Raw genomic sequence first — 27,173 nt, 5'->3', positions numbered from 1 at the left:
GGGAAAGAGGACTTGCCAGAGAAAAAGTCTGCATTAGGAAGAGGGGTCAGCAGGTGAGGAAACCAGGAAGAAGGCTAAAAACGAAGACGGTGGCCAGGCAGGTTCCTTTAACGCGGAAGGACGAAAGCAGGGGATGAACTGAGCGGAGCATTTTGAAACGTTACGGTGGCCGGTAAGCCTCAAGAAACATGGAACGGAAAGAACTCAAAGAATCGACGCGACGAAGGGAGCAAGATGGCACGGAAGCCTCATGAAACTAAAAGGAGGGTTTATTCAAGGGGGCTGGAGGAACAGAGCCCGTGGAAAGCGCATATGTTAGCCGAGAAATTCTGGGAGTTCGAAGCATGCAATATACCCACTAGGTGGAAACAAATAGGCTTGGGGAGGGAGGGAGAACGGGTATGGTGGCCGGGTTGGTCCCTTCACACCCGGAAGCGGCTTTCCGGCAGAGGAATGGCTGAGGCACTCCTGCAGGATACGGTGGCCGGGGCGGGTCGGAGCAAGCGTGAAATCTCGCGCGATCGCGCTGGGGCGGGGCTGGCGGCGGGGGCGGGGACCTGGAGGGGGAAGATGGCGGCGGCGCAGGAGGCGGACGGGGCCGGCAGCGCCGTGGTGGCGGCCGGGGGAGGCGGCTCCGGTCAGGTACGGAGGCCGAGAGGGGCCTGAGGGGTTCTTCCCCACCCGGGGGGCCTCCCACGGGGCGTGTCCTACCCCTCCTCGCGGAATCCCTTGCACTGGGGGTGCCTTGCCCAGAGGGACCTTGAATACCCGGCCCAGGTGGGGCCGGGCGGCCCGGGAGGCCGGACAGTGCCGGGAGCGGGGGCCTGTTGCGCGCCGGGTTCCCTGCACGCTCGCGCCGGGCGGCCACCAGGCTCATTGCTCGAGCCGGGGAGAGAGTGACGCGGAGGGGCGCAGACTTGTACACGGGCGCCCCGGCTTCTCGACCCCGCGATTCCAGGCTCTAAGACCGTTCCTAGAGAGATTTGGCGTTCGGGGTCTCGTCGGCAGTGCCTGAGGTGTGGGCAGTGATTAATTGGGAGTTTTCTAGCTGTGGGCAAATCAGCTAGTCAAAATGAGTAGCGGTGTGGGCTGCGGAGGCCGACAGACCCATTTTACAGATAGGAATCCAAGGAACAGTGAGACTAAGGTGCTTGCTAGAAGGTCACCAGGTTAGATTTGGAGATCCATTGCATGTAGAAATCGCCAGTCAGGATGACCCAAAGTGGCCAAAACTGGGCTGGGTGTGCCTTTAGTAGAAGCTAGACCTATGGGGGAATTAGTCCAGGTGCTGGTGACTTCTAACCCATTGCCTCCTCAGCTAAACTGAGGCTGCAGAGCATGTCAGTCAGGCAGTCACCGTTCAGGCATTTGAGGAATCTGTGAAGGAGTGACAGCAAGGTGCTGTCGACCCACCCACTGGGTTGTCACTGCCATGTGGGAGGCAGCACCGGGTGGGGAGGAGAATGAAGCTGACTCCCTCTGTGACCTTGGGCAAGTTCCTTTCTCTCTTTGTGCCTTCATTTCCCCAGTTGTCAATGGAAAGGTTGGACAGGAGGGCCAGCCCTGTGAAGGGCCGCAAACATGGCTTCAGTCGTGTCCCTGCTGTCAGTGGAATGGGAAAAGAGACAAGACAGATGTGTAAACAGTTACAATTCTGAGTGACAAGGGTGGTGACAAAAGTCAGTCCCAGGACTGAGGGAGTCCAGAGGAGGGGCAAATAATATCACCAGGGGAGAACACCAGGGTGAGATTTGTTTGATGGAGCCCAGCATACCTGCTCTGAATGTTTTCAGCGTTCCCCACCAGGGCCTGGCACAGGGGCCTCAGGAAAGATTTGTTGGGTTAGTGCTGGAATGAAGAGAAAGTACCCATCTTCATGGGCTTCCCTGTCTCGCTAAAAGGAGGCCTTTCTCCCTCTGAGTTTCTGTTGATTATCGGGGTGGAGGTGGGGGAACATCAGAGAGTCTGGGGCTCAGGTTGCCCTAACTGCCATGAGCTCAGCTTCCAGATTCATTTTCTCTTGTCCCACTTTTGTTTAAAACCTTCCAAAGCTTCCCCCTTGGCCTTCAGGATAAAGTACAAATTCCTTAGCTTGGCATTCGGGGCCTTGTATGATCTGACTTTTCTTCAGACGTGTCCAGGGTTTTTCTCAACCATGGCACTACTGATGTTTTGGATTGGACAACTCTTTGTTGAGGAGCAGTCCTGTGTATTGTAGCATGTTTAGCAGCATCTCTGCACTCTACACACTAGATGCCAGTAGTGCTCCCCCAGTTGTGACAACCAAAATGCCCCTGGTTAACCACCACTCTGAACCTCTTTCATTTCCACATGTGCCTTGGTATCTCTTTCCTCACGGCCTTTGCATGTGCTTCTCTCCTCTTTACCTGGCTAATCCTTACTAGTCCTGCAGATTTCAGACAGTCCCTCCTCCAGGAAGCCCTTCCTGACCCCTAGGCTGGGTCAGGCACTCCCTCTGGGCTCCCACAGTCCCCAGGGCTCCCTCGACTCCACCCTGCTCTCTCTGGGTTGTCAAGGTCTGGGGATGGGTCTCTCTCCCTTACTGGACTGGGAACCCCATGAGGACTGGGCTGGGGCTGTCTCGGTCACCACCGCGTCCCCAGCCCTGGCCCCATCATTGGGCTGGGCACAGAGCAGGCACTCTCAGTTAGTGTTTGTGGAATGAATGGGTCCTGAAACAGGTGGAGCCAGGCAGCGGTGGCTTCCTTCTGGCCCACGTGGTCTCAGCTGCTTGCCAGGTCCCTTAGAGGATGTGCCTCTGGATTGTCTGGGAGACTGGATGTGTGGGTCCCAGCGCGAGAACTGTATGTCAGTTGCTGCCAGGTCCACAGTCGCACCACCCTCCCACCCACAGGGCCTAGCACAGGGTGGGCCTGCCCTCGGCCCAGTCTTGCGCCCCAGTAGCCTGCTCGTCCCTTAGCCAGGGGCCCAGGACAAGGTCTGTAGCTGTGCCATTCGGTCTTTCCGCTAATGCGTGTGGTGCCTCCACTGTGTGTTAGGCTCTGTTGCTGGGGAGGTGGCCGTGAACCAAACAAGGTCCTTCCCTCTTGGAGCTCAAGTTCTTGATGAGGGTGGGGGTGGAGGGCAAAGGACTGGGACAGACAATTAACTAGATAAATAAGAAAAATGCTAATGGACCAGATGGTGCAAAGTGCCATGGAGAAAAATAAAACTGGGGAGGGGGTTAGTAGGTTGTCATTTACGTAGAGTGTCCTGGGGAAGTCTCACTGAGGAGGTGACATTTGAATAGAGTCCTGCAGGGGGTGAGGGAGGGAGCCGTGCAAACGTGTGAGGGATGAGTGTTCCAAGTGAAGGGGACAGCGTGTGCAAAGGCCCTGGGGTGGGAGGTGCCTGGTGTGACGAAGGACCATGAGGAGGCCGGTGTGGCTGGAGCCGAGGGGTGAGGGCAGAGAGGCGGGAGGGGCCGGGTCATGTGGGGTCCTGGGGGCCACTCTGGGAGATGTGGGAGCCATGGCAGAACCACCACTTTGTTGTATAATTTAGATGCCGTAACAGTTACCTGTGTGAGTGTAGATTCAGGGATTTTCAGTACGTTGATGAAGCTGTGCAGAGTAACCATCCCCACAATCCAGGTTTTGAACTTTCATCACCTCAGAAAGTTTCCTTGTGTCTTCTGCAGTCAGTCCCCTCTCCTTTGCCCAACCCAGCAACCACTGTCTTCTTTCTGCCCCTCTGGTTTTACGTTTTCTAAAACTTTCATATAAATAGAATTACACAACACGCAGACTTTGGAGTCTGGCTTCTTTCACTTGGCCTACTGTTTTTGAAGCTCATCCCTGTTGTTGTGTGGATCCCTGGTGGTCCTCTTCGTTGCCGAGTGGTATCCCGTTGTGTAGCTGCATCAGTTCATTCATTCACGGAAGGACACTTAGGTTGCTTCCTGTTTTGGGCCATTATGAAAACTGCTGCTCTGAACATTTGTGTAGAAGCTCTTTTGTGGACGTACGTTTTCATTTCTCTTGCAAAGATACCTAGGAGTGAGATTGTCTGTGTGTATGCTAGGTGCGTAGTTAGCATTCCCGCCGGGTTCCAGTTTCTCTCCATCCTCGCCAATAATTATTTTCCATCTTTTTTGATTATGGCCATCCTAGCGGTGTGAAATGACATCTCACTGCGGTTTTAATTTGCATTTCCATGGGAGGTTTCCCAGCCAGACTGTCCACCTTGGAGGGTAAAGAACCGACCTGGGAGTCAGCCAGCCGCAGGCTCAGTCCCGGCCTGCCCCCTCACCAGCAGCGTGGCCAGCCAGGACAGGTGACTTCACGGCTCAGGCCTGCTGGAAACCATTATTTGCCGCTCAGCTCACCCCTTCCCACATTCCCTTCCCTCTCCCACAACTCCCTGCCTTCGGCTCCCTTGTGGCAGCCTCTGTGAGCCAGAAGCAACCCTTGGGAGGCCTCCCTGAGCCCCAGCCCAGACCTGCCCTGGTCGCCGTCGCTTCCCTGTCCCGGTTGCCTTCAGAGAACCTTTTCCTTTTCCCAGTCTTAATGACCCTTTTTCCCTTCAGACTGAGAGCTTGGGGAGGGTGAGACCCAGAGCCGGGAGCCGCCACTGCCCCCTGCCCAGTGTCACCTGGCACAGAGTAGGCAGGTACTCTTTCCGCGACACAAAAGACAGGTTTGGTGTCCAAAATGTACTGGTTTTTTGACAACCTTGGTCATGGGTGAGAGAGGTGACATGACACGTCCAAGGCCCCCACCCCTGGTGTATCGGGGTGCTGTCCCGCACTTGGGGAGGTAGTGGGGAAGAGCTTTCTCTTTGCTGAAGGGGACGGGACAAGAGGTGGCGAAGGATGCATTTAACAGACACTGCTCTCAACCACGACAGCCCTGTCTGGCCACAGAGGCCTCTGTCCCTGCTCCCCAGGGCCTTCTTGGTGAGGTGGGGCAAGTGGACAGAAGGAGACCTTGGAGAAGAGCAGGCGGGGTATGGCGGAGGGCAGGCAGGGGCCCCGGGAGCCCTCAGGAGGGGGCAGTTGGGTGGCCTGTGAGCTCGTCGGTGAGAGGCGCAGGTGTTACTGAGCCCCTGCTGGGGCCTGGCCCTGGCCCTGGGCTGGGAGACGCTGCTGCTCTCTAGCGACATGGCAGCCCTGGCCCTGTCCCCCGGAAGGCTGAGGGGTGAGGGGATAGAAGCTTCGAGGAGGGTGGAGGAAGGTAGGGCTTGGGACTCCTACAGGGGGCATGGAGGGGATGGGAAGAACTTGCCATCCCAGACAATGCAGAGTCTCTAATTCAGAACTTCTGAGTGTCGATTCTCCCTCTGGGGATCCCTGCTGCACTCGCTGGCCTGCCCCCCACCCCCTTCATCCTGCTGCCCTTGTCCTTCCCGAGCAACCCAGACAAGCTGTCTGACCTCCCCACGCTCCATTTCCCTGCTGCTGAATGGAGATGTTAACGGCTCCTGCGTTCTGGGGTGGTGTGTGCTGGGCGCGTTGCAGATGGCGCCTCTGCTGACGTGTGCACCTCAGGTGTGGTTCACGGTGGCCTGGCTCGTGCTGTGGTTGTTTCTCTGTGTCTGTCTCACCTGCTGGAACAGGAGACCCTGGGGGGCAGTGTTGTGCTACAGAGGGCCTGACTCGGAGGTGGCATCCAGAACTGTTCAGCCAGGGAAGGACCTTTCAGATAACCCCAAGCTGGGCAGAATCTAGCATCTGCCACGTAACCCCTTCTGCATTGTCCCCACCAGTCACCTCCTTGTCCCAGGCAACAGTGGAGAGTCCTTCAAATCCGAATCCATTTATCTGTGTCTCTCACCTTCTGTTTCTGCACCTGCTGTTCCCTCTGCCTGGAACCCTCTGCTTCCCTCACTGCCTCTTTGGCACTGGCTGACTTGTTGTATTTTAGAACCTAGCTCTGATGTCCCTTCCTCCAGGAAGCCCTCCCTGACCTTCACCCAAACCAGACCAGCTGCATCCATGGGCTTCCCATCCCAGCCCTGCCTGCCCTGGGCAGTCACTCTTAGGGACTGGTCTGGGTCCCCCATTGGCCTGTGAAACCTGGGAGGACAGGGCCAGGGCTGTCTTGGTCACATCTGGGTCCTAGCCCAGGGGAGGTGCTCAGGGAGTCAGGGAGTGTTTCCCATTTGGAGAAGACCCACTTCCCTTCCTTGGCGCTCATGTTTATTCATTCTCCAGATACCGTCAGGCCTTCCCGGTGCTTGCCCCTGTGCTGGGCCTGGCGTGCAGAGATGCCTGAGCCCACCCCGTGCCACTGGCCACTTCCTCCTGCCTCAGCCTGGCTTCTGTCCCCGCAGGTGACCAGCAATGGCAGCATTGGGAGGGACCCGCCGGTGGAGACCCAGCCCCAGAACCCACCACCCCAGCCTGCACCCAACGCCTGGCAGGTCATCAAGGGCGTGCTGTTCAGGTGAGCAGGTGGCACGTCTGTGTTGCTCATTAAAAACGTTCTGATAAGAAAAGCACGAGGAGGAAAGTAAGTTACCGGCAGAGTGGATCCGTGGGTCCATTCCCCTGCAGGGGCCGGAGGGTGGGGGTGGGGCTGGGCCCCCTCCCTGCCTGCCTAGACCCGGTGACAGTCCCCTTCCCTGCTCTGGGCCTTTGCTGACCCATCCGCAAAACAGACACTTTCTTTTCTTTCCTTTTCAGCGTGTTATTTAGCAAAATGGTTACAAGAGCAGGCCCTGCAGTTAGGCTGGTGGTTCCTTCCCTGATCAGCTGTGAGGCAGTGCATGGCGAAGTTGTTTCAAACAGTCACCCCCTTGGCAGGAATGTCCCTGCACGGCCACATCCAGCTGCAAGGCAGGCTGGGAAGGGCGGTCTTCATTCTGGGAGACCAAGCACCCTGCTATAAAACAAGTGTTCTGTCACCGAGGAAGAAGGGGAGAGTGGTTATGGGGAGATAGAACTACCTGCCTCTTAATATCCGATTAGAGTTTTTCCCCTAAACATACAAATAATACAGGCTCGTTGTACCAAATAAAATAATTCAAACAACGCAGAAGCATGTAAAGACTCAGGTAAAGAAGTAGTGGTGGCCACACTGTAGGGACCCTACGCAACTGGCCCCTTATGGGATTATATAAGGTCGCTCACCGACAGAGTCATTCAGAATAGAGGAAAAGCGGGAGCAACCTGCCTGTTGAATATAGGGGCTCGGCGAAAGCAATTTGGGGGGGTGGGTAGCATCAAATCGCATGTAAGAGCCCAGCCTGCTCTGAAATCTCTGGCCTCCACCTCCAGGCTGTGTGACCTGGGTAGGTGGGCACCCCGTTCCTGCCTCCATTTCCTCCTCAGGGTTACAAATCCTGACAGTGAGCTGATGGGTCACCGAAAGGAGTCCATGAGATCCGCATCAGCTCTTGGTTGCTTTTGCTGTTCAATGTAAAACAAGGAAAAAGGGAAATATAAAGAGGACCAACTGAGAAGCAGCCCCCGATCCCTGACAAATCCCTGCTCTTGTTCTGGTGTGGCCCAGTCACCACCTCCCTTGTCGCCTTGGACCGCGTCACGCAGGACGTTGAGAAGCTGCAAGCAACACACCCCCCCACGCCCCAACCATGTTTGGCCCAGAAACTGGGGAGTCTTTTTTGACACGTTTGCCTCAAGTTTCATTAGCCCTGGAGCCCCCATCCCTTATCATCCCAGTTCTACCCCACCACCCCCATGTCCAGTAGCAACTTAGAATTTTCTTATGTATCAGGTCCCTTTTTTCTTGCTTCAAGCAGCTGTGAATAAAGATTTTTATCCTTCCCTTCATGGTTATGTAAGGGGAAGCGTATTTTACACACCCTTCCACCCCTTGATTTTTTTCGTTGACAGCATATCTCAGGCCTCTCTCCTGTTGGTACCTGAGTGCACTTCCTAAAGATAGACGTTTTTCATACAGTCACGACACAGGCTGATTTCTTTCCTTAGAACCACGCAGTGCCAAACACCACTTCATGGGGGTGCTCCGACACCGTCTTCTGCGGAATTCTTAAAATGGGATTTAGGGTTTGTTTCTGGGAGTCCGTGAGCTCCACGAAGCTTCAAACAGATTGTGTGAGAATGGCCTTTTTTTTTTTGAGGGATTGGTGTCCATGACTTTCAGGCACAGCCTCAAAAAAACTATACTCGTGGTTACTTGGAGTGGGGGGTGGGTGAGACAGGAGCTGGGAGGATGAGGGGATGAGGTGGGAGGGAGAATTTCCATTATATATCTTTTCATATATTTAAAGATTTTTGGAACCATGTGAATGTAAAATACCTGTTTGGGGTGGGGGTGAGATTCAATGTCTGAATTATTTGCTCACCCCAGTAAAGCTGAAAGACATTAGGTAAAGTCTGATCGCCTGCATTCCCAGCGTCCTGGGGCAGGACTTCCTGGCCTGGGGTGTGCAGATGGACAGGAGTGTCCAGGAGCCTTTGAGAGGCTATGAAGGTACACGGCGGAGGTTTTACAGGGGACCGAGGAGATCTAGAACCTTAAAATGTCTGATCCAATCCCCCTTGTTTTACACACAGGGACCCAGACTCCCCGAGGGGGCTGGACCTGCTGCTGGCCCCTCACTAAGTCAGAGGCAGAGCTGCTGTGGGCCTCACTGCTCCCAGACTCCCCCTTGGCATATTTACTGAAATGAGAGCCTCTTGGAGGCAGAGGGGTCCCCAGAGATTGCCGGTTCTAGACCTTCCCTGGCCGTGCGCATCAGGGAGTTCTTGGGGAGGCAGCAGCTGGCTCAGCTCGGCTGTGGCCCCTGAGACAACACAGACCCCAGGGCTCCATGGCTTCTGCAGGCAGAGGCAAGTCCCTGTGCCTGACCCTGCCCTCCGGAGCAGTTCGGGGCTCAGCAGGAAGACACCCCACTCACTAGAGTTCCCTTATGGTATCTTTCTGTTCCGAAGTTTTGTGTTTGTCCTTGTCCTATGACAACGATATCAATAATAATAGCTAATACTTCTAAAGTGCTTCCCATGTCTGTACCAGGCCCTGTTCTAGGTACTTTACATATGTGTTGATGCATTTAATGCACATAAACAACCCTATGAGGTAGGTACTGGTATTATCCCCATTTTGACAGATGAGGAAAGCAGAGGCCTAGAGAGGTTATGAACCTTGTCTGTGCTTACACAGGCAGGAAGCAGCAGAGCTGGGCTCCGGGTCCAGGTGTTACAGTTTAGATGCTGGTCTCTCAGTGTCTCTGCTATATTGCCTTTCATGCCTGTAATTAATAAGTGATTTGTTAATGACACAGCTGCGTATCCGAGAGACCTAAATGAACACAATAGAAGTTTATTTCTCTCTTGTGTCCCAGTCTGGATATAGGCAAACCAGGATTCTGCAATCTTCTGCAATCCAGACTCCTTCCTCCTTTTTTGTTCCTCCATCCCTAGATTGTGCCCCCTTATCATCGTGGCCTTAAGTGGCTGTTGAAGATCTGGCCATCACATCAGCATTCCAGGTAGCAGGAGGGAGGAAGAAACAAGAAGGGATGCTTTTTTCCATTAAGGACACTTCCCAGAAGCCCACACAACACTTTTTCCACTTTTTTTTTTTTTTTTTTTTTTTTTTTTTTTTAACATTTCACTGTCTACAACTTCACATGTATCCTCACCAAACTGTAAGGGAGGCTGGAATTATAGTCTTCATTTTCTTTATTTTGGGTGGCCAAGGGGCCCAGCTATAATTGCGGAGATTTCTTATTGAGGGAGGAGGGGAAGATGGATATTGGGAAACAGTGAACTGTCTGGCACTGTTTTGTTTTGGGGATTTTGTTTGTTCATTAAAAATTTTAATTAAGGAAAGCCTAAGGAAGAAAGACAAAATCCCTTGAAGATGACCCATTACCCTGTCAGTGGTGCTCCTCTGACACTAGATTCCTCTGCATGTGGTTTTGTTAGCACATTTTCAGCATGATATGTTTTGTTTCGAGTTTGTTTATTTGTTTTGCTTACTTGCACTCCCTGTCCTACCAAACCAAACTAAAAGAATCCACTTTAAAGTCCAATGTGTATGGTTTCAGGCCTTTCTCTGTTTTTACGTCTTAATAAATGGACATAAACTTATAGTATTTAGGGTTGTTGTTCTTTGACATAGATTATTACACAAAAATGGAATCATATTGTAGACACATCCCTTCATCCTGCTTTTCTCTTTGAACAGTTTGTCTCCACATCAACTGTAGCTCTAACTATGTCACGTTAGATTTACTCAATTCTGCCAATTGAGAAAATGATTCCAAACGATTGGTTTTAACTAAGCTACTGTCACTTTGTTCCTATTTCTGTTTTTCCTATGGCGTTATTTTGAAGGTAGTCTTTCTGAAGCTCTCTTGATACAAAGGTGGAGGATTTTATAATCCAGTTCTTCGGAGTTCCATGGTTCTGAGCTTCTCTAATTTTGGTTCTGGTGTCCGTTGTCTTACTGGTTCTCACTCACAGTGCCTTGTTGCCTCGTGTGCCTGGTTCACCTTTGATGGCGTGTTGGCCGTTATACTTGAAAAATTGTTTATAGGGCTAATTTGAGGCCCAGAATGAAACTATTTTCCTCCAGAGAGGATTCGCTTTTGCTTGTGCCAGGGGCCTGGGGCCTTATCATCCCAGGAACTTGCACCAGATTCAAGGCTTGAGCTCCCTGCAAGACTCTGGCCCAGTCTACCTGGGTCTGCAGCCCCTGGGGAGGGCTAGCCCCTCTGGTTCCCATCATCCTGGATGGGGAGCCCTTTGGGGTCTCAGCCTCTGGTTATCTTCCGCGGGCCCTGGGCTAGCATTTCTGTCCCCCATCAAAATACTTAGCAGATGTTCTCAGATACAAAAAGACGATTCCGGAGCTCCTTTGTATCTTTGGGTTCCAGTTTTCCCTTTAGTTTGTATCTGGTAAGTCTACAGTCTTGTCTGTTCTTCTGTGCTTTTAATACTACAGATGCATATATGTGTGTGTATGTGTGCATTCAGAATATGCATATATTAAATGCACACACGTTTATTATGTGTAACATGTAGGTGTAGCACACACGTCTGTGTATATTCGTACTAAATCTAAAATACACATGTACGTGTAAATAAGGTATATTTCTATATCTTAAACATAGCAGGTCATTTTATCACACCTTTTCAGTTTTTTTCAGTTACCAAAAATAGGAACTAGCCCATTACCCACTTTCTGCTTTTCTGGTTTTTAAGTTGAAGTTCTCAAATGTTGCTCTTTCCAAGGTTCTGTGCTTCTAAAACGCTGGGATTCCAGGTTCTTGGGATTTTCCCACTTTAGGATTCCAGGGGTTGGGGACTTAAGGTTCCAGGGTCTGAGGTTTTGAGGGTCTAAGTCCCCCAATCCTATGGCCACCAGGAGCCCCTGGGGGACTCAGGGTAGGGGTCTTGCCTGAGGTGAGGGCAGCGCAGTCCCCTGCATTGGCAAACAGTGGCATCAGGGGTCTCCCCCAGACAGGGCCTTCAGGAGCATCTTGACCCCTCGCCAGCCCTGTGGCTGCCCTCTCAGCACCCCGGCAGGTGCTGAGTCAGAGGGAGGTCAGGTGGACCCACAGGGGGACGCAGAGGCTCGGGGGCTCACCACCTGCTTGCTTCCCTCCTCAGGATCTTCATCATCTGGGCCATTAGCAGCTGGTTCCGCCGAGGGCCGGCCCCGCAGGACCACACGGGCCCTGGAGGAGCGCCGCGCGTTGCCAGCCGCAACCTGTTCCCCAAAGACACTTTAATGGTAACCGCTGGGTGCGGGTCTGAGGCAGCCTTGAGGGGTGGCAGCGGGCAGCACGGGCAGTTGGCGCAGACCTGGGCCTGGACCCCGTCAGCCCCGGGCGCTCAGGCCTGGCTTGGAGCCATCGGGTCCCTCCGCAGCGGATGAAACCTGTCAGCCAAGCCACACCTATGAGGACAAAGTAAATTCTCTGTCTCCTGGTGGTGCTGTCTGTCGGGAAGAGGGACATCGGAGGTTCCCCTCAGCTGTTTAAAAACCAAATCAACAGAGTCCTTAGACCTTCTGTTTCAAAAGTGTGTTCAAGCTTTAGAAGTTGCATAGGGAAGCCTGCAGGGAAGAGGGGAGGGGAGGCTGCCAGAGGCAGGGTGCCAGGGGGACAGTGCTGTCACCATGGGGTCCGGAGTGGGCAGGGGCTCTGGAGCTTCCACAGCAAGTGCTTGGATGCAGTTAACCACGCTTCTCTCCGCCTGGCAGTTCTCTGCAGCTCCGGGATCCCGGGTTTCACAGCACCTTGCAGGGTGCCCACTGCTCAGTGTCTTTTCCCAGGGGCCTTCAGGGCTCTGAACAGAGATGTAGTGGGGCCTGGAAAGGAGGAGACTCTTCTCCCAGGCTAGGCTTCCCACCTCCCCTGTGTTCTGAGTAGCTGCCTGATGCTCTTTGCAGCTCTCAGCTGTGCTATTTTATCCATGTGCCTGCAGAGCTCTTTTCTAGAAGGCCGTGAGAGGCTGAGGGTGAGAAGATAATTCAGGGAGGTGCTACCCCTTTCTGCCATGCTAACTGGCAGGCTGACCGTCCCTTAATTGCTCTTTTTTTGGGGGGAGGGGTGTTATGCAATAGTGTATTAGATGTGATACTGTAAGCATAGTCAATAAGAGTAAAATATAATAGGACGTTGTCAAAATTAATGCGATTTACACATCAAATGATATTAAAAAATTAAAAGAAATCCATGGACTGGAAGATAATATTCACTAGTCCTATAACTGATAAAGTTCTTGTGTCCAGAATGTATACAGAAGGCTCATGTCAAATATTAATCAAAACTGACAAAAGGTATGATTAGACATTGTACCAGCAAAAAACAGAAACATGTAATAAGCATAGTAAAAATTGCTCAAGATTATTAGATAACTGAACATTAAAACCACAATTACATACCACTATTTGCCTTCTGGAATTTCTGTTTTCTGACATTTAGTCTCTGTAATTGTGAGCCTGTTGAAAAATGTGAACCCCTCAATTGCAGTTGGAGTGTAGGCTTCACTGGCTAAGACCAGGATGGACATGGTATTAAAAAAAAAAGGGGAAGACTTAGTCCACCAGCTAATATTCCTCTCTCCTTTAATCTCCTTCTACCCCCCTACCCCCCAAAAAACCCCTTGTTCAGGTTAGTGGGCCGATTGTCGCCACAGCCCCCCGTCAGCTCTTCCCTGTCACCCTTCAGAGGCCCCTAGAGCAGCCCTGAGCTCTGCCCTTCCCCTCAACAGAACCTGCACGTGTACATCTCGGAGCACGAGCACTTTACAGACTTCAACGCCACGTCTGCACTCTTCTGGGAGCAGCACGACCTCGTGTATGGTGACTGGACGAGTGGCGAGAACTCCGACGGCTGCTACGAGCACTTTGCAGAGCTCGACATTCCGCAGGTGGGGACACTGAGGGGCCTTTCCTCCAACCCCTCCCAGGCCTGGGAATGGAGTCCAGGCTCCAGGCTGCGGCCTCTCCCACCAGGAAAGCAGCGGGTGGAATTGGCCTGGGATCCCCCCACTTCCCTTCAGGGTTCTGTGAGCCTGGGGTTTAAGCCAGCGGAAGGTTAGTGATTGTCTCTGCGGGTGTCCAGTCGTTTCCAGTTGGTCAGACAACTGAGTTTTAAGGTAGTTTTAGTTGATTGAGTGCTTACTGTGTGCAGAGCAAGCCTGGCTGCCTCACAGACTCTCCCAGCGACCCTGTGATGTTGGAACTATCATTATCCCTTTTTGATGGTGAGGAGACTGAAGGTACAGAGAAGTGAAGTGACTTAACCCAGGGTCACACAGCTAGTGAGATATTTGCACTCCGGCCTCTGGCAGCCCTGGGTTCCATTCCTGGCTCCTCCATGGTCTCTCTGGCAGCAGGCACAGCGAGCCTTTGCCCCTTCATCTGTAAAGTGGGGGGTTTAGTGGGCCCACATGACATGGTGGGTTAAGGCGGCCAGTGAGCTCGTGTAGAAGTTAGGGATGCTGTACAGATGCCCGTGCTCACAGGTCCAGGACTCGGGGACAAGAAGGGTCACCCCCATTTCTCCCTGGAGAGATGGAGATCAGAGTGAGGGGTCAGTGGTTAGAGGGCTGGGCTGTCACTGCTCTGGAATGAGGCAGCCGGACCCACCCGGTCATGGGGTCCCTGGGCCTCCCAGGCCTCTCCCTAAAAGCAGACCTCACTCCGTGCAGGCTGACGGTCACGAGAGGGACAGGGTGCCTCTCCCCAGACTCCTCCCTCAGATGAGTCTCCTCTCCTGGGCCAGGGCCCCAAGGGGCCAAGAGGAGTTGGGGAGAGGAGTCTGAGAGATTGCATCCTGCAGGTGGGTGGTAAAATTTTAGTGGCTTTTGACTAGTATTTAAAAAAAATAAAAGAAGTGAAACAGAAAAATATCAGAGTGCACTGTGCATAGGATGACTGTTTTGTAAAACTACAAATATTTTAGTACCATGTGTGTGTGTTATGTGGGCTATGATGGAAAATGGGCTTCTTCCTGTGGCTCTGGGTGGGAAAAGCTGGAGAAATTTTGCTCCGGTGGAGCTTCCTTGACCGAGACACAGGTCAGGCAGGAGGATTGCTTGTGATGGGGTCGTCACAGGGCCTTTCATGGCCTGTGACCACTGACCTTTGTCCTCTGAGCCATGCAGCCTGCACAGAGCAGGGCAAGAGGAGCCCGGAGAGAAGGGAGCTTGTGCAGCAGGGGCCACGAGGTGGCTGCTCCGTGTCTGGGGCCACACTGGGCGCGAGGGATGCCACAGTCAGTGAGGGAGGCCGGCCCCTGCCCTCGGGGGCTCACGGTGGAGCACTGCCCCCTAGTCACTGCACCACCCCTGTCCTGCAGGCTGGGGCAGGGCTGCCCTTCTCAGTGTCTCCTGCACTTACTGAGGCCTGGGGGAGAGGGCACAGAAGATAAAAATGGCCTCAGAATTCCCATACAGAGCTCCCACTCTGACCTGCCATCAACTTGCTGAGTGACCTCAGAGGTCTCTGCTCCCCTCTGGGGTCTCCATCTTTCCGTCAGAGACGTGGCTTGGAGAAGACCCCTTTCTACCCTAAATGCCAATCCCAGGCCTTCTCCCTGCCAGAGGGGCCTTTCTGAAGCCTGTGGAAGGCTCTCTCCTGCTAAACCCCTCCCTGTTCCACAGCCCTTAGGAGAAGAGACTGTCCCCACTCTAGTGCCTGGTACCCTGGGCCCAGATTGGGGAGGGAGCGTGCTCCAGATAACAGATTACAAGGGGGTCAGTGAGAGAATCCTGGCTAAACTTTCTTTCTGAGCTGTTTAAGGCCCTGGCCGATCCTCCCAGGGTTACCTCTCGGGGCTCCCCCAGCCCCCCCCCACAAGCCTGCAGCTGGCTCAGAGCTCTTGTGTTCTCTGTTCCTAGAATCCTCCCCTATCACCTGCCCAACCTCCAAGAAGTCACCCTGACCCTCAGGCTGGGTCAGATGCCCCTCCTGACCTCCCTGTCCAGCCTCGCCCACTCTTGTCTTCCTTGTCTGGGGACGGCTCTGTCTCCCTCCCTGGACTGAGAGCCCCTAAGGACAGGTCCAGGGCTGTTTAGTCACTGCTGTGTCCCCAGCACCGCTGAGCATATTGAGCGCACAAACAAGCTGAGCACAGGGCAGCTGTCCGCCGCTCATTTCTCCCCAGCAGGCCGTCTCCTCAGCCTCCTCAGCCTCCTCAGCCTGTCTGCTCTGTCTGTCTCCATCTTGGTCTGTCTGGGTGGCTGGAGGCAGGGTACATGCACTCTTTTGGAGGTAGGTGGAATAACTGCCGGGAGGTGACTCCCTCAGAGTCCTGGAGCCCAGCCCTTTCCCTCTCCCCAGGCCCTGCCCTGAGATCCAGGAATCTGAGGGGCTGGCAGGAGAGCTGCTCCCCAGGGCTTGGGCCTAACACTGTTCCCTGCTTTGGGAGGGGCTGGGTTTCAGGGGCAGGCAAGTGAGGAGGACATGGTATGGCCCGGGAGCTGGAGAGGGTGCAGAGCCACCCTGCCCCCTCCACCCTGAGCCCTCGAGTACGTCACTGCCCTCTGGGAGCTTTGGTTGTCTCTTCGGTACCAGCTGGGACTGAGAATGGTACCCACCTGCCCGCTGGTCTCTTGCAGAGTGTCCAGCAGAACGGCTCCATCTACATCCACGTCTACTTCACCAAGAGTGGCTTCCACCCAGACCCCCGGCAGAAGGCCCTGTACCGCCGGCTCGCCACCGTCCACATGTCCCGGAGTAAGTCCCTCCCTGCGGCCCAGACTCCTGCCGGGTGCCGAGGGGCAGCAGGAACCTGGGCTGGGCCTGGCCGACAGGCTCACACCCCACCTGCCCTTGACACACTCCACAGCCAACCTGTGCTCACCCAGCGGGGAGCACACCAGGGGCGCGGCTCAGGCCGTCCAGGAAGCGGCTTGGAAGGAGAAGGTAGAGAAGGGAACTTCGGGAGGGGAGGAGAAGCCATTTAGGAAAGGGGCAGGGCAGGGGTCGGCTTGTGCATTGCACAGGGCCTGGTTGAACTAGACGCTCAAAAGTCATTTGCGAATGAATGATGGATGGACTAGACAGAGGGAAGCTGGGGGGACCTCGGAGACAGGGGCCGTGGGCTCCGAAACTGCGTCTGTGTAAATCCAGCCCGTGTGAACGCACGCTGCCTGAAGGTGCTGCCCTCCGGGGTCCGGTGAGCGTGCACGTGTCTCATGGCTCGGGGTTGGCTCCCAGGTGGCTTCTTGGGAGGTGTCCTAGGGGCCGTGCTGGGAGCTGTCGGCCCGGACACGCACCCCCTGAGCAGGGCGGCAAGGGCTGCGACGCAGGTCAGGTCTTCCACTTCAAGGACTGCCCCTCGCCCTCCTCCTGGCTGGCCCTGGGCGGAGCTGGGTGCCCCCCGGGGGGATCCAGTGGAACAAGTGAGCGTCTCTGAGCCGCCCTGGGAGGGCTTCTGACCCAGCATCATGTGGGAAGGTGCTCAGGGCATCTTGTTAAATGTTTTTTATATTATTATAAGTATATGGCTTAAAATTCAAGTAATTCAACAAAACAACAAAACCCAGCAGACTTCTGCCTACCTCTTCCCACCCTTGATTCCTGTTCCCCATATACAGCCACTTTCAGACTCTTTTAGCTGTTTCTTTACTTAATCTCTGCAGCTCTAATGAATGGGTCAATGCTGCTATTTCTTGGGTTTTTAATTTTAGACATAACCTCTTGACTTTTTCCTCTGAAAGAGGAAATTCCAGGATAGGATTTGAGTATGTGACTAGTATTCACCTCCGAATCACAAAGCAAATTTAATTATTTTTCCCTTCCCATTCAACTGTTTTCCATGAGGTTGATAGTTGTCTTCTTTTTGCTTGCTTGGCTTTTAGTGTCTTTTTCCTTGAGACCAGTGGGTTCTGATTGGCAGGTACGGGAATCTCTCTCTTACCTGAGTTTGAGCAGGCCTGGGGGATGGCCACCTTAGAAAGTCCCCCATCCCCCTAACATGAAGTCTGTGTCCTCTGCCCCACTGTTATTTTATTTGAGACCATCCCAGATGTACCCTGTGGATTTGGTTGAAACCTGGCTGCTGTGTGGCGCTGTCCCAGGGACATCGCCCCTGCCCGTGGGTCAGGTCTTCCTACTACTTTGGGCATAAATATATCCTAAAGGACAGTGACTTTTTTGGTTGCTCTTTGATCTGGATGAAATTAAAAGTTGGTGACCCTAGGTTGGTCCCCAAAATTGTTTTGGGGAAGTCACCTGGAGTGGGCCGAGCACTGTCCTGGGGGGGAGGTTGGTGGGAAGGTGCCTGCGGGAATGTCCTGTCTGGCCAGCTTCTGGGTCACAAGATCTGCCAAGATGCTTTCCAGGGAGAGGGGAGCCTGGGGGTGTGATCAGCAGGGGCCGTCCCCGCGGAGGTGTCCCTGCAGGTGACATTTGTCGGGGGTTGGACGGGGTTAGATGTGCCCTGGGTGGATGGTCTGCGCACTCGCACCTGATCAATGTCTGGGTTTTCTGTGGCTTTGTCTCTGGTGAACGCGATCCCTGTCATGGGGTGGGGGTCGTGGTCAGGGTCAGCGCAGCACAGGTGGGTGTGGTTGGCATACAGAGACTCTGCGGTCGGGGGACTCGGGGGGACTCGGGGGGACTTGGAGCTGGCCGTCCATCGATCCCAGAGCAAAGAACAAGGGCTGTGGGGTGGTCCAGTTTCCAGGACCCAGTGTTCTAGCAGCAGTGCTGTCCCATAAAAAACTATCAGTAAGGTATTTTACTCTCTTGTTTTTTCTGCACCAAATCTTCAGAATCCACTGTGGACCCCACCCTCACAGCATGGCTCACTTTGGACCAGCCATGTTCCAGGGCATCCACGGTGGATGGCACAGCTCTTAGGGGCCTTGACTCCGAGAAAGCAGCTCTTTCTTCCCCTCAGGAGCCAGGGTCTTCTCGTATTGTAATCCCAGAAAGTTCTAGGCCTGTGCCAAAGCCTGTCTCCCCCGGCCCTCCCCCTCTCGCAGCCCAGCGCTGCCCTCGGGCCAGGCGGGCACAGCTGCTCCTCCTGTCCCTGGACGGCCTCTCCTGGGAGCAGAGCAGCAGCACAGCCTGTGGCCCTGGAATTTATTTTCCAGCATGCCCGCCCTGGGATCTTTCTTGCTTTCCCCGGCTTTGGGGATGGGATCTCAAGTGAGTCAGTGATGGTGGAGGTGGTGGGGTCGCTGTTGGGGTTAAGAAGAGCAGCGGTCCTGGGCTGCACCCTTCTCCTGGAAACCCAGCTGACTCCCAAAAGTGCTTTTGAACGTGAGCTCGTGTGTAGAGTCCAGAATCCCCTGAGTCCTGGTGCTCGGTGGGCAGGATTCAGCCCTGTGGTTTCCATAGATGTGGCATGCAGGACACCCTGCCCGACCCAGTTCTGTGTAGAGGAGCTCCTTCAGGGTGGTTCTCCTTAGAAGAGGTGGGATTTTTATTCTCATTCTCCAGAGGAGAGACTGAGGCTCAGGAAAGTGATGTAACTTACCCAGAGTCCCAGGAAACACAGCCGATCTGACTCAAGAGTCCCCTGAGCTCCCTTCCCATTTCTCCGTCTCTCCCAGGCTGTGGGAGCAGGATGAAGAAGTCACAGGAGAGGCAGGCCATGTTTTATCCCAGCTTAAGGGAGAGCAACAAAGTATCCAGGCCCAGGTGGGGTGGGGAGATCAGCACGTAGCAAGCACGAGCCCCCTCCTCCCTGGCAAGTCTCGGTGAGGTTTGGGGCAGGGTGGCGGGAGCTAGTGGCCAGCTGGTACCGAGGGTTGACCCAGGTCCGGCCTCTGCAGGAGGAAGCGAGGTTGACCCTTGTCTGGGGATGTTCAACCCTGAAGCACTTTTCACCTTGGTGGCTCTGAGCCTCTTCCAGAACTGTCTGCCATCACCTCTTTAGGTTCATTTATTCTCTGGTCCTTGTATTCTTGTATCCTGGGGATACATCAGTGTCTGAGACAGGCCCGGGCCTTCCCCCAGGGACTCGCAGTCTGGTTGAGGGGACAGATGGCAAACAAGTAGACCAGTGGACAGGGAGTTTGGGGCAGCGAGGTGTATGGTGGGGAGCAGTGACTGGCAGCGTCTTTCAATAGGGTAGTCAGGGAAACCCCATGGAAGGAGGGACTTGGAGGAGGAGAAGGAGCCCACACTGGAGATGGTGGGGAACATTCCAGGGAGTCGGGCAGCCTGTCTGAAGGCCCAAGGCCGGCGGATCTGGAGGAAGCTAGAGGAGTGAGCCGGGCAAGGTGGAGGGCGGGGTGGAGGGTTGGGGGGCTGGACGGTGGGGGCCTGTGGTGCCCTGAGCGTGGCAGGCGTCCCTCAGGGGAGTGGGAGCCGCCTGGGGTTCTGAAGTACATGGCGCGATCAGATGCCTCTTGGAGAGGAGGTCACAGCTGCAGGGGCGGCTGGGGAGGCCAGCGAGGGGGCAGCTGCAGTCACCCGGGGGGCAGATGCTGGGGCCGGCCCTGGGTGGGGACAGGGGCAAGGGGGAGCTGTTGGCTTTGAGGCAGGCACTGGAGGGAGCTCCTGCAGGACGGGCTGATGGGATGGGCACAGCACAGCAGGTTCCGCAGACGGGAGACCCCAGATCTCTCTGGGGTGATTTGGTGGATGGTGAAGCTGCCATAAAGATGGGGGAAGCAGGGCAGATCAGACTTGGGGAGGGAAGGTCAGCCTTTCCAGGTACTGTTGTTACCAGCTGGGGGTCCCGCAAGCAGCACTGGTAGGCCGAGGCCTGGCGTCTGGAGGGAGCTGATGCCAGCAGGCCTCCTGCCCCGCTCCCTCCCTCCCCCAACAGTGATCAACAAATACAAGCGCAGGCGGTTTCAGAAAACCAAGAACCTGTTGACGGGAGAGACGGAAGCTGACCCGGAAATGATCAAGGTAGACATGCGCAGGGCGGGTGGCTTCGTTCGGGCCCCTGGGGACCACCGCTGAGCCGCCTTGTGGTCTCTGTCAGGCATCCCCCCTTCTCTGGGATCCGGGGCCAGGAATCAGAGCTCGTACACGGGGAGCGGGGACGATTCCAGGCAAGGCTGAAGTGGCCGACGTATACGGAGTGCAGGCTCTGTGCCCTCTCCCAGACCTCATTCCCCTTTGCACCTCCCCAGAGTCTCCCAGCCAGGAAGTGGCGGGCCAGGAATCAGACCCCAATCACGATGCTCTAGAAGGAATAGTGAGAATTCTCTCGCTCTCAGTGGGTGGGCGAGGGGCTGGGAGTGCTGACCTGGGTGGGCACAGGAGCCCTTCTCCCTTAGGCTGGCCTGGGTGGGCCACGTGGGGCTCAAGCCCTGGCAGGAATGTTCCACAGCTGCCACCTGACGTCCTCTGGGCCGTGCCTCTCTCCCCTTGGGCCTTGGTTTCCCCCTGGGTGGGTGGAAGGAGCCTCTTGGGCCATGAGGAGTGTCTGGGGAGGCGGATCTGCCAAGGCCTTGGTGCGGGGGCTCGTCCTGCTGAGCTGTGGCTGTGGTGCTTGCTCTTCTCGCTGTGGCGACTGCTACAGGAGCACTTGGGGAAGCAAGCAGAGGCCGTGGCCTACCGGGCCTCTCCGCCTGCCTCTGAGGCCCTCTCGCCCCGTCTCCCCACAGAGGGCTGAGGACTACGGGCCCGTGGAGGTCATCTCCCACTGGCACCCCAACATCACCATCAACATCGTGGACGACCACACCCCGTGGGTGAAGGGCAGCGTGCCCCCTCCCCTGGACCAGTGTGAGCTCCCCGGCCCCTCTTGGGCTTCTGACCAGGCTGTTTCCTTGTCTCCTGCCTCCGTCCCCCTGAGGGATCTGACTGGGTCTTCCGCCCCCTCCTGGGTTCCCCACCCTGCCCTGCCCCCACCTGGACACCCACCTTTCTCTCCTCTCCCACGCCCTCCGGCACCCAGGACTGACCCCCGCGGGCCAGGGTTGCTCTGCAGTCAAGTCTCATTCAGCGCACATGCTGTTTTCACACCATGTGTGTCAATGGACAACTTTTGAAATTGGGGCAATGTCACTTAATAACCCAGGTTTCTGGTTTCTTCTATAAAGCCTGGGTATGTGCGAACCTTGGGTCCCCCTTCCCATGGGACAGCCCTGGGCTGGAGCCGAGCCCCCTCCAGTTGGGCCTGCCCAGCGCTTTCCACCCAGTCCCTCCACTGAGCCCAGGGGCTCAGGGGTCCCCCAGCTCCTTGTGCGTGACCGGGAGAGGTCCTTCGTCCCCAGGCTGGGTCAGAAGCGCCCTGTCAGGACTGTAGAATCTGAATTTGCTGCTTTTGTCCTCGAGGCCTGTGGCGCCTCCCACCTGGGCTCAGTGGCACCCCATTCCCTCCATGTCCACAGACGTGAAGTTTGATGCCGTGAGCGGCGACTACTACCCCATCGTCTACTTCAACGACTACTGGAACCTGCAGAAGGACTACTACCCCATCAACGAGAGCCTGGCCAGCCTGCCGCTGCGCGTCTCCTTCTGCCCGCTCTCGCTGTGGCGCTGGCAGCTCTACGCTGCCCAGAGCACCAAGTCGCCGTGGAACTTCCTGGGTGACGAGCTGTACGAGCAGTCGGATGAGGAGCAGGACTCGGTGAAGGTGAGCACTGCGCTGGCGGGGCCGGGGCGGGGGGCCGGGGCGGGAAGGGGAAGTGACGGCCCCCTGCCCCCAGCTCGGAGCTCTCTGCCCACAGTTTCACAACCTCCCAGGCCCTGCCAAGCCAGCAGGAAATGGGCACTTGGCCCTGCAGCTCCGGCTTGCTCTGGGGTCCTGTCCTCGCGGCTTCTGTGCTGCCCTGGGCCGGGCCCCGCCTCTGCCTGTCTTCCTGATCCTGGCTTCTGCCCTCTCGTCCCTGCTCACTCTCAGAATGTCTCCAGTCATCTGTTCTCTCCATCTCCCTGCCTGGGTCCGTGACGTCGCCTCTGGTGCTGGGTTTCTGTTCCTCGTTCCTCTTCTGATTGCCCCAGTCACCCCTTCTCCGTCTCTCAGTCTCTCCTTGCTCCTCTCTGCCTCTCCAGCCTCTCTGTTCATCACCTACCTCTCCACCCCACCCTTCCATCTCTGACCTGCTCCCCTCCTGGCTGGCTTCCCCTTCTCCTCTCCAGGCAGCCCCAGGGCTCAGGTCTGTGGGGAGTGTCCACAGGTCCTCCCCTGGGGCCCGAGCCAGGAGAGGGGGCCGGGAGAGGGGGCTGGCTGCCTCGCCAGCCCCTGGGCAGGGCAGGCAGGAAGGCACTGATCGGAAACTCCTTTGCCCTCGCCCGCCAGGTGGCCCTCCTGGAGACCAATCCCTACCTGCTGGCGCTCACCATCATCGTGTCAATTGTCCACAGTGTCTTTGAGTTCCTGGCCTTCAAGAACGGTAGGGGCAGGACCCTTGGGCCTGCAAGGGGCCACGGGGAGCTGGGGACCCCAGTGTGCCTGGTGGGAGGATAGGGCCTGCCCGTACCCCCTCCCCTCTCTTTCCACATGTCCTCCCCCTGTGGGGTCTCCCAGCCCCACTCTTAGACGCTTTGTGAGCTGGAGAGGGGCAGTGGCCCCAAACTCCCAACCCAGAAACTCCCACCCACAGAGCTGAGGGAGGGTCAGAGGCCAGGAAGTAGCGCTGGGGAACTCCAGGGCCGGGAGCAGGGAAGCCCCAGAGCTGCTCCTGCTGCCTTGCCCAGCAGGCCGCCTGTCAGGGAGGCCCCTCAGGGTGGAGTGCCAGGGCCCGCCCAGAGTGGGAAGGCAAACACCCTGTCCCCAGAAAGTCCCTTGGCTCCAAAGGCCACCAGTGCCGATGGCCAGCGTGTGTGCCACTGGGGAGGGTGTGCTGGCACAGGGTCACTCTGGCCGCTGTCACAGCTCCTAAGGGGCCTAGCCAGGCCTGGGGCTCAGGCTGCCGCCCCAGAGCCCCCACCTGTTACCTCTGGGCCTGTGGGCGGGTACCCGTGTGAGAATCCCAGCCTGGAGAGGCAGCTGCCCTGCCGCTTCCTGAAGAGTGTTTAGCACTGTTGGCACAGTCCTGCCATTAGTGAGTGTTCCTTTAGAACCCGGCGTCCGCGCTCACAGCTCCTGGTGCCCTGGCCCCCGGCAGGGAGTTTGCCCACCAGCATGTGTCGAGCATGCCCTAGGCGTGCGCCATCTCACTAAACCCTCTTCTGATGCTTGGAGTGGCGCTTGGCTGGGGCACTTTCTTCCAGATGAGAATTGAAAACACCAGATAGGGACAACCCAGAGTCTGAGGTCCCACAGTGAGGGGGCCGGGCCGGGTGCCTCACTGCTCTTGAGCGGGAGCCGATATCCATCCCGCCCCATCAGAACCCCGCACCCAGACCCATTCTCCCCGGTTGGGATTGGTGGAGGTTTTGTTTGGTGCCCCTTCAAAGTCCCCCAGAGAGATGATGGTCTGATGGGCGGCAGCTGAGGGTGCCAGAGTGGGCGGGCCAGGTTCCCAGGCTGGGTCACAGAGCCCAGACCCGGCCCTGCCCCTGCCCCTGTGACTGTGAGCCCACCTGCCCTGGGGAGAAGGCCTCATGGTTGTGAAATGCTCAGCCTGGCCAGGTCTAGATATGGCAGCTGTGGTTCTCTTTCCCCATTAGGCAAGTGGGGAAACCAAGGCTCGGCCAGGGGCATTGCCGACCGGGTCCGTAGGCGGGGTCTGGGGGAAGCTCTGGAAGGAGCCCCAGGTCAGAGACCATAGTCCAGGTCCATGGCTACCCCGAGGATGCTGTTACCTGGGCCATTTCCTTCTGGGTTTCAGGGGTGGGGGGCTGGGGGAGGTGGTCTTCCCACTCCAGGGAAAGCAGGATGGCTCCACGGTGCATAGCCCAGGTCGGCTGTCACACAGACCCGGCCTCCGTCCCATCCTGCCCTGCTCAGGCTGAGCGGCCTCAGGGAAGGGACCTCCCCGCCTGGCCCCTGCACCTGGTCCGCAGGGCGCCCCCTGCATGGCTGCAGGTGACTCCACCGTCACTGTCTGTCAAGGGCCTGAGCCTGGCCCCCGGCCTGTCTCATGTTCAGGCTGGCTCCTGGCGAGCCGGAGACCCGTTTCATGGGGGAGGTAGCAGCGTGCACCCCTTCCCGTGGAAGACCCAGCCCTGGCCTGGGCTCCGAGGAGGCTGTGTGGCCTTGCGGGGGGCCTGAGGGAGCTGCAGGTGGGCCCTGGGAGGCTCCTCACTCTCCCGGCTCTCCCCCACTCTCATGCACAGACATCCAGTTCTGGAACAGCCGGCAGTCCCTGGAGGGCCTGTCCGTGCGCTCGGTCTTCTTCGGCGTTTTCCAGTCCCTCGTGGTCCTCCTGTACATCCTGGACAACGAGACCAACTTCGTGGTCCAGGTCAGCGTCTTCATCGGGGTCCTCATTGACCTCTGGAAGATCACCAAGGTCATGGATGTCCGGGTAAGGCGGGCTGCTCCGGGGGCTGCTGGCGGGTGGGGGGTGTTGGCTGGCCCAGCCCAGACCTGGAGCTGGCCCCCGGGGGTTTCCCAATGCCTGCCACACTCCCAGAACCAAGGGGATTTTCGAATCAGGGGATTTTCTGGGTCACATGGGGCAGGGGAACTGGGAACGGTGGGGAAGGGCAGGGGCCGGTACTGGGATGGGGGTGGGGCCGGCATGGCAGCGGCTCCCTCCTGTCTGCAGCTGGACCGGGAGCACAAGGTGGCTGGCATCTTCCCCCGCCCGACCTTCAAAGACAAGTCCACGTACGTCGAGTCGTCAACCAAAGTGTACGATGACGTGAGTGTCCCTCACGGGGAGCCCGGGGGTGGGGAGAGGTCTCCAGCCATGCCCACACTCCTGAGGGATCTGTGCCCACTGCTATGGCCAGTGTCATATCTTCCTGTGTCCCACGCCCGCCATACGCACTTCCTGCTCAAATCCTGAGCTCTCAGGGCCACCTGGAAATTCCCCTGGGCAGGCCTCCCAGACCAGGTGTGGGTGGACGAGGGTGGGGAGCAGGGAGGTGAGCGTGCAGCCCGGGGAGCTGGTCCCAGCCCACCCTGTGCCCCCCCAGATGGCGTTCCGGTACCTGTCTTGGATCCTCTTCCCTCTCCTGGGCTGCTATGCCATCTACAGCCTCCTGTACCTGGAGCACAAGGGCTGGTACTCCTGGGTGCTCAGCATGCTCTACGGCTTCCTGCTGACCTTCGGTGAGCGGCCCCTGCTGCACCGGCCCCTCTGCACTGTGGCAGGCCGCCAGCATCTGGGCCTCGGCCAGGCTGGCTGGCCCTGCAGAGTCTGCAGGGACCAAGTGGGCCCTGGGGCTCAAACCCCAGTGACAGATGGACCCATTTCCAGATAGGGACAGCCCAGAGTAGGCCAGGCTGTGACAGGGTGACCCAGCCAGAGGTCAGGGAGGGCTTCCTGGAGGAAGGGAGCAGTACTTTTCAGTCATAGTCCTCTGGGGAACATTTCATTCTGGAGGGAACCAAGACTGCAAACAAGCAGACAGGCAGATTACAGGGCATTACAAGTGCTGTGAGGGCACACAAGGGTGGGGTGCATGTTTCGGGGGGTCAGGGAGACCTCTCTGAGAAGATATTTATACAGTCCTGAAAGGTGACAAGGAGGGAATTCTGCAAAGGACCAGTGACAGCTGGCACAGCAAGTGCGAAGGCCCCGGGGTGGGATGTATCAGATGTGGCGAGGAGCCAGCGTCGCTGGGGGAGAGCGAGCAGAGAGAGGCAGGAAATGCAGTCTGAGAGGTCGGGGGTGAGGCCGAGCCCCCAGCCACTGGTCCCTGCAAGCTCCAGCCCCAGCTCACATGTCCCCTCCGCCACCGCAGGTTTCATCACGATGACGCCCCAGCTCTTCATCAACTACAAGCTCAAGTCCGTGGCCCACCTGCCCTGGCGCATGCTCACCTACAAGGCCCTCAACACTTTCATTGACGACCTGTTTGCCTTTGTCATCAAGATGCCTGTTATGTACCGGATCGGCTGCCTGCGGGACGGTGAGGGCCAGCGGGTGGGCCAGTGGGTGGGCCGGGGAGCCCCCGGCATGAGGGCAGGGGCCTGCCACCAGTCGGGCACAGGCTGGGGTGAGGAAGGAGCCGCAGCCCCGGCCAGGCGCAGTCTGTGGGGGGCGTGGGGCCTGGGGCGGCCACCTCCCCTTCACCTGCTGCCCGTGACCCCTACCCCCAGATGTGGTTTTCTTCATCTACCTCTACCAACGGTGGATCTACCGCGTCGACCCCACGCGGGTGAATGAGTTTGGCATGAGTGGAGAGGACCCCACAGCCGCCGCCCCTGTGGCCGAGGCCCCCACAGCAGCAGGGGCCCTCACGCCTGCACCCGCCACCACCGCCAGCGAGGAGGCCTCCACGCCCGCCCAGGGGGCTGGTTCCACGGACGAGCCCCAGGAAGCCCCTCCAAAGCCAGCAGAGGACAAGAAAAAGGATTAGCCGCCCCTGGGCCTCCTTGTCCACTCCAGCTCCTGGTGACACCACCTGCCCTTCCTGGCCTCCCCCCCGCCTCCCGTCCCCGTTGCCCTCTCCCTGGACAGATGGGGCTGGGGCAGCGGGGGACCTCCCTCACCCAGCGTGTGGTCTGGGGGGAGGCCAGGGCTGGCCAGGGCACGTTGTTTGTGGAGGCACCGTCTGTCCGTCTGTTCCTCTGTGTTTCCAGCCATCTCTCCCCGCCAGTCCAGCACCAGTGGGAATCACGGTGAAGCCGACATGGCGCTGCCGGGGTGGGGGTGGGCCAGGCGGGGCAGGGGTCGGGGCGCCCTCCATGGGCCACCCACGGCCATCCTTCATCTTGTCCCTCATCCCCCGCCTGTCCCCTCCTCCCAGACCGCCGCCCTTTAACAGTCTGGATTTAATAAATTCATA

General features: G+C 57.0%; 1 protein-coding gene across 1 annotated transcript; it reads left to right on the top strand.

Annotated features, from left to right (window-relative positions):
* The first annotated feature begins 558 nt into the window (after window positions 1-558).
* Window positions 559-27,173, top strand: CLPTM1 (CLPTM1 regulator of GABA type A receptor forward trafficking). The gene is made up of 14 exons (XM_037819995.1): window positions 559-642; window positions 6,295-6,407; window positions 11,567-11,690; window positions 13,175-13,333; window positions 16,028-16,145; window positions 20,197-20,282; window positions 20,987-21,107; window positions 21,716-21,960; window positions 22,627-22,720; window positions 24,549-24,739; window positions 24,983-25,078; window positions 25,356-25,491; window positions 26,127-26,294; window positions 26,485-27,173. Exons 1-14 carry the CDS (start codon window positions 571-573, stop codon window positions 26,742-26,744), a joined length of 1,983 nt encoding a protein of 660 aa, XP_037675923.1. The 5' UTR covers window positions 559-570; the 3' UTR covers window positions 26,745-27,173.

Source organism: Choloepus didactylus, chromosome 27 (genome assembly GCF_015220235.1).
Source record: "Choloepus didactylus isolate mChoDid1 chromosome 27, mChoDid1.pri, whole genome shotgun sequence".
In the NCBI taxonomy this organism is placed as follows: domain Eukaryota; kingdom Metazoa; phylum Chordata; class Mammalia; order Pilosa; family Megalonychidae; genus Choloepus; species Choloepus didactylus.
The sequence above is the reverse complement of the archived record's forward strand: the minus strand, read 5'-3'. Positions and strand labels throughout refer to the sequence as shown.

What these genes read in the sequence shown, in the direction of transcription:
- CLPTM1 (XM_037819995.1), top strand. Translation starts at nt 571, where the DNA reads ATGGCGGCGGCGCAGGAGGCGGACGGGGCCGGCAGCGCCGTGGTGGCG. An exon ending in CAGAGCTCGACATTCCGCAG is followed by an intron (nt 13,334 to 16,027) that starts GTGGGGACACTG and finishes GGTCTCTTGCAG; the next exon opens with AGTGTCCAGCAGAACGGCTC. An exon ending in CTGACCCGGAAATGATCAAG is followed by an intron (nt 20,283 to 20,986) that starts GTAGACATGCGC and finishes GTCTCCCCACAG; the next exon opens with AGGGCTGAGGACTACGGGCC.